At 38.3% G+C, this 6240-nt stretch overlaps 1 protein-coding gene across 1 annotated transcript; it reads right to left on the bottom strand.

The window, feature by feature from the left end:
• Positions 1-777: 777 nt before the first annotated feature.
• On the bottom strand, positions 778-5890 carry LOC139465773 (uncharacterized). Its single transcript, XM_071247672.1, has 2 exons — positions 5366-5890; positions 778-1622 (listed from the first exon to the last, which is right to left on the bottom strand). Exons 1-2 carry the CDS (start codon positions 5801-5803, stop codon positions 1524-1526), a joined length of 537 nt encoding a protein of 178 aa, XP_071103773.1. The 5' UTR covers positions 5804-5890; the 3' UTR covers positions 778-1523.
• Between the last annotated feature and the right edge of the window lie 350 nt (positions 5891-6240).

The following is a 6240-nucleotide window of genomic DNA, read 5'->3' as shown; positions in this document are numbered from 1 at the left end:
ATTAATTATTAATAATATGAACACTTAGGGGACTGACCATGTCAGGGGTCTGATATTTTATCCAATTTTTTTTATTATGTTGGAGACTTGAGAAAACATTCCCTGGCACAAAATTACATTGCTGCAAGGTGTTTTTCTTTTTCACTAAAATCAGGCTCATAGTTTTAAATAAAATAATATCTAGTTTATAGATGTAGCTGAAGAAATATCTGATCACAATATAAAATCGCAGACCCCAGAATATCAAACGGTCCATACCTTATCGGAAGGACCACAGAGAGAAAGACATACTTCAGTTGCAGTTACTATACAGGCAAAAGGAATAAACAGAGTCGGCTGTGGAATTCCTGATACAGGGAGCCATATATTTCTAAAAAAATTATACAGTTAATTTCATATTGCTTTGCTATTACAATATTGGAAATGAAAGAATAACATGGGCAATTGTATGGATGCATGTGATCCATGAAGAAAACTCAATTTCAATCATTCATGTGAAGTTCATGTTATAATGTGACAAAAACCAACGATTTTTTAGGCAAACACATGACAAACCAACAACATGTTTAAGAATAAGGAAATGTTTTATCTTTTTCAACATTGTTTTAGATGCAGGAACTATTTTACATATTATCATGGAGTGATGAATGAGACCAAAGACACAGGGGCTTGTACCAAATAAATACTTTCAGCTACAAGATATATGGTCACACCCAGTGTCAGTCTACTATATAAAATTATCCTTTTATATAGTAGACTGATACTGGGTGTGACCATATATCTTGTAGCTGCTATTTTTTGTGTCACAAGCCCCTGTGACCAAAGGCATACTTTGTTTTCAGATAAAAGTGAGTTGGAGTTGAGCACTGCTTTCACAATTTCATACACCGTCAGCCATATTTGGGAGAACAGCCCACAGTGACATACTGACACTCACCTTGCACATCTAAGGGAGGCAACTCTTATATAGAAGTAAATATTCTCAGTATTACATTTGACTGTAGTTCATAAAACAAACTGAACATATGATTTAGACTAAAATCAGAATCTACCACAACATTTATAGTAAAAACAATTAAAAAAAAGTCCTATGAATAGCATGTTATAAATTCAATTCAATGCTTCTGAAAGCTGCAGGCTTGTTAATGGGTTAGAAGCGTTATAAACACTGCCCAACGTCTAAAATATATTTGCGAGTGGTAAAACACCCATCCTGAGACATTTCAGAGTGCCTTTTACACAAAATTTAAGATGAACTATTTTTAAATCTGATGCCAGATTTATCGGCTACCTTGCAGCCTAGCTTCTTATATCAAATATAGTTGGGCACATATGAAACGATTAGTGTTATCACATCAGATATGAATGCTTGTTTTAATGCTACAACACTGATTAGCAGCACACGGTGAAGATGTGAAGTGGGGCATCCGTATAGATGATGCTTTGCAATGTCACAGTGATATCTAGTTCACAACAACAGGTATTATGTTTCTATCACAGATGTGCAAGTCCTGTTTGTAAGTTCAACTGAAGGAGAACCGGTCATCCCAGATTGGCTTTTCTTTGGCACTTTTACTTGTTGAACTGGGATGTCTAGGTTTCTTTGATGAATCACCTCTCCTCTGAAAAAATAAACCAGATACACTGTTATGTTTGTTTTTTAACAGGCTGCCATCATACAGTTTCAATATTGCTCTGAGTGATGTAAAACAATCCAGGTAAACACAAAGATGCCTTCCAGTTACTTTAAGGAATGCAACAGCCAATGGCTCTTACTTTTCGTTCACTTACTGTTGGTTATACTATTCAATAAGATGTATGTTGAAGAAAACAATGTACACAATACTAATTTATACATCAGTCCATGGAGGAAATATTAAATATAGTTTTGGTTGGTTGGTTGGTTGTTTAACGCCGCACTCAGCAATATTCCAGCTATATGACGGCGGTCTGTAAATAATCGAGTCTGGCCCAGACAATCCAGTGATTTATATCATGAACATCGATCCACGCAATTGGGATCAATAACATGCATCAACAATGTCAGCGAGCCTGACCACCCGATCCCGTTAGTCGCCTCTTACGACAAGCATAGTCGTCTTTTACAGCAAGCATGGGTTGCTGAAGACCTATTCTACCCCGGATCGTCACGGGTCAAATATAGTTTTGACACAAACAAAACATAAGGGAACAACAGTACATGCTGAAATGTAAAATATTTTAAGTTGTCAGCTTGTGTCAGTGTCACTGGGTGACTTTGCCCATGGCATCAAATTTAGAAGCATGGTTGCAGTCATTGCGGGAGGTATTCTTGTTCACTCATTGAGACAGAAGTGGGAGTTAATATGACTCCCAGAAATATTAGCACATGAAGTATTAGCAACTGTATCACTTTGGACTTTGTCAGTAACATCAGTTTGCATGGATTACCGTATTCGACATGATAAGCGCCCAGGGCACTCTCAAAATTAGAAATAGGGGGCTCTTATTAGAATATTATTTTGGTGAAAAATAACAGAGTTGAAAGATCGTAAATTTCATGGTTTATGCTGATAGCTTGAAATGTTTATATACGACAGATATATTTTTCCAGAATTTAATTTCCCATAATAAAGAATGCATATAACACACGTATTATGCACGAATACATAAGTCTTGCGTACATTGATCAATCGGAAGGGGTGCTAATTGGGATTGTTCACTGGCCAATATACTTGCAAATATCGCCGTGGGAGCTTATTAGAGCGGGGCACTTATTACATCGAATACAGTAAGCAGAATACTTTCCAAGCTTCCAGGCTGCCTTTAAACCAAATACACAACCCGACAGCATATGTAGGCATCAAAGTCTCTAGTGATGAAAATGGCCATCACAATGTCATCAAGTATTTCCAACTGAAAGAGACAACTCCAACAGCCATCCATACTAACGCTGTCAACTTTAGGAGATGATGATGATGCTTTTACCACAGTTAGGAGGTGAACAGCGGAATCCACAAGAAACTCAAAGATTACCCAAGATCAGGAAGTCCTCCAACTGCCACCACAAAGAAAGTGCTGATCAACTACATGATATGATTACGGATGATCAATGACTTGATCCCCTCATGTCAAATCGCCAATACAGGAGGCATCTCTCATCAGAGTGTTGAGAACATGTTGTGGAAGTAGCTGGGCATGACAAAGGTTTCAGGATGCTGGGTTACAAGTATTCTGACTCCTTAGAAGAAACACTCCAAGTCCATCTTGTTTTGAAGCAGATTCAACAGATTTTGTTGAGCGATCTGGAACCATGAATGATAAGTCTTGGGTTCACCACCATCAGCCAGAGACTAAACAGTCAAAGCAGTAGAAACATCTATGAATCCCCAACCTAAGAAGGCAAAGTCTGTTTCATCAGCTGGCAAAATGACGACTTAGGTTTTTGTAGGATTCCAAAAGAAAGCTTACAGGTGGACTATCCACTGAACGGTCAGACCATTAATAGCCGATATTATGCTGATCTGCTTACTCAACTGTGTGAGAATGTCAAACCCAAACCTCGTGAAAATCACTAAAGGTTTGTTCAACCAACAGGAAAATGTGGACATGTCTGTTGTCACCACAGCTGCAATGCAGGAAGTGGGCTTTGAACTCATTGATCGCCCTCAGTATTCACTAGATTTGGCGTCATCAGATATCCACCTCTTCCAAAACTTGGAGAAAGAACTATCTGACAAGCCTAATGTAAATGATGATTACATCATTTTTGGTGTGGAGACCAGGGGTCCGGAAAATTTAAAATCCCAATCGGACATTTGCAATTACAGTGATTGACCGATTGGACTATCATGTAGGTACGATGTATTTACAGCAATCAAAACAAACAAAGCTTGTCAGTGTAGATAATCTTCATTGTGTTACAACTGCAGACAGAAACTGCTCAGTCCTAACTGATCATGTCCGGTCAAAATTTAAGAATGTCCGGACAATACTTTTTAAAAAGTCCCGACAGAAAAATTTAAATGTCCGGGTAAGCAATATTTTAAACTGGACATTTGAGATCCCCAATCAGACATGTCTGGCGCATATGACAGTTTCCGGACCCCTGGTGGAGACTTTTAACACCACCAGGAGGAAGTCTTCTACACCAGCTGGATCCAGGCACTTCAGGCAGGCGAACTTTCTAACCAGCCAATCAGCATCAAGTCAAGTCGGAGGTATAAATGAACAAATCATTCAGAGAAGAGAATCTGATTTCTGTATCTTGGACATGAAGTTAATCGGCCTGTTCCTATCATAAATGAGAAAAACATTGCACCATTGCATATATATTGTGGATACTTAACACACCATGTCAATTCTGTACATTATCATCTACACCAAAAAGTGTGCAGTATTGAAGGAATATTTGTGTTCTGTGCAGGTTTTCTTTTGTTAAAATCGAATTGAGGTGGTGAAGAAATGAAGCTGAATTGATTGAAAGCTGACTTGGCTCAAAAGCACACATATCCTTGATGTCGATTGGGTGGTCAAAGATAGCTCCGAGGTCACCTGACATGACCTTATATGGAGGCGTCCTCAGATCTTCACACACACAGGTATCGTATCGGAGTAAAATTCTGATATTAAAGAGATTGAGAATGCCCTACAAAATTCTAAATACCAAGGGTTTTTTGTGAATCAAAGTGCATTATCAATGGCTTTGTCACGTTCGTGTAATCAAAACTGTTGTCTTGACAATGCCAAGAATTTCAACGCTCCATTGTCACACTACTACAAGGAATTTCAAACTCTGGCTGAGTTAACGCTAAACATGGTACAAAATGCTTAGAACATAAAATAGATATGAAACCTTGGTAATGCTTTCACTGCATGGATACTTTTTTCAAACTACAACAATCAGGGGTATTTCCAAATGACGACAACCGATGTCTGTTTGTTTAGGCTGAAGAAATTAATTAACATGCGCCCTTTGTCGAAATCTTTATAGATCACGGTTAACTAATCAGTGTTCAAAAATGGGTAAAACAAATATTGTCCCAAGTATATTTTGCTGTCCTTGCAGACGGTAGCCCAGTCTCATGTCACCCTCAGTTGCGTTGGGTATCATCCGGGTACTTATGGGAAAAAAACAATTACAAAGGGAATTGCTTTAGATCAATGCCCCTTTAATGGATGCATTAACATGTAAATTAGCAGAAGTTGTCCAGCAAAATGCATGTTTAGTAATGTTCTTTTTTTCCATAACAATTTATTCTTGGATACAACCTTTATTGTTTATCATGGCCTGGGCCAAGCAATTCTAATAGCTACCAAAACCAGTCTTACCTTCCTTCTCAAGTGAACTGGGTATTTTAAACTCACTACGTGTCTAGCAGCATACCTTAGAATCACTTGCTGAGCCTTTCTTGGTAATAGGTGGGAGGACAGAAGGTCCTGGATGTTTTCTTGAGTTCGATGCAGTACTGTATGCAGATTTTGCGCTTGAAAGTCTGTCACGACGTTTTGCTTCTTGCCTACGAAGCATCTCTTTCAATTTCATGTTTACTTTGTAAGCTTCGTGTAATAGTTCCTCGGTATCTTCCTCGGTCAGTTCAACACTTTCTAACTGTTCCAGCAAGGCATCAGGGTCAGTCAAACTAAATGTAGCTTCTTTTTTCTCGTCGTCTGTTGTGGCATCTGTTTTTGCTGGCTTCTTCTTTTCCCTTTCATGAACTCGTTGATTTGTGTTTCTGTCGTATTCTTCAGATTCTGAACTATTCTCACTGTCCTTGTCCTCATTCCCTCCATTTTCACCGTATTTTGAAGTACCAGATGCCATGACTATTGCTCGGTTTTCATACCAAGTCTCATCAGCAAACAAACATGTTTCGTTTCGGAGATTAATATCGGAATGTTTCTCGTTGAGCGTCGTTCGAAACGGAAGTGTTACCTTCAAGAACTGTAACTCTGTATGTATTTCCGGTACACCGTTAAGTCTATTAAGCTTCCGGTTCATTCGTGATCATTCGTTTCTTTCCGGGAAAATGTGAAGGGTCTGCATCACGAACTTTTATTTTGGAAATGGGAAATACACATGTATATGTATTGTCAATTTGTTCACAGTGTGTTTTATATATTTCTATATTAAAGGATTCTTTTCATGAAAAATATAACTGTGTTTGCGAGAAGATACGTAGGCTTCATGATCGGTGACCATGAAAGAAATAAAGGGTAGTTCTCATTCCGGAAATGTTGTACAGCCGTATCTTTTGTAGT

The sequence above is a fragment of the Haliotis cracherodii genome, unplaced genomic scaffold, assembly GCF_022045235.1.
Source record: "Haliotis cracherodii isolate W230 unplaced genomic scaffold, xgHalCrac1.p SCAF_1, whole genome shotgun sequence".
Classification (NCBI taxonomy): domain Eukaryota; kingdom Metazoa; phylum Mollusca; class Gastropoda; order Lepetellida; family Haliotidae; genus Haliotis; species Haliotis cracherodii.
The sequence above is the reverse complement of the archived record's forward strand: the minus strand, read 5'-3'. Positions and strand labels throughout refer to the sequence as shown.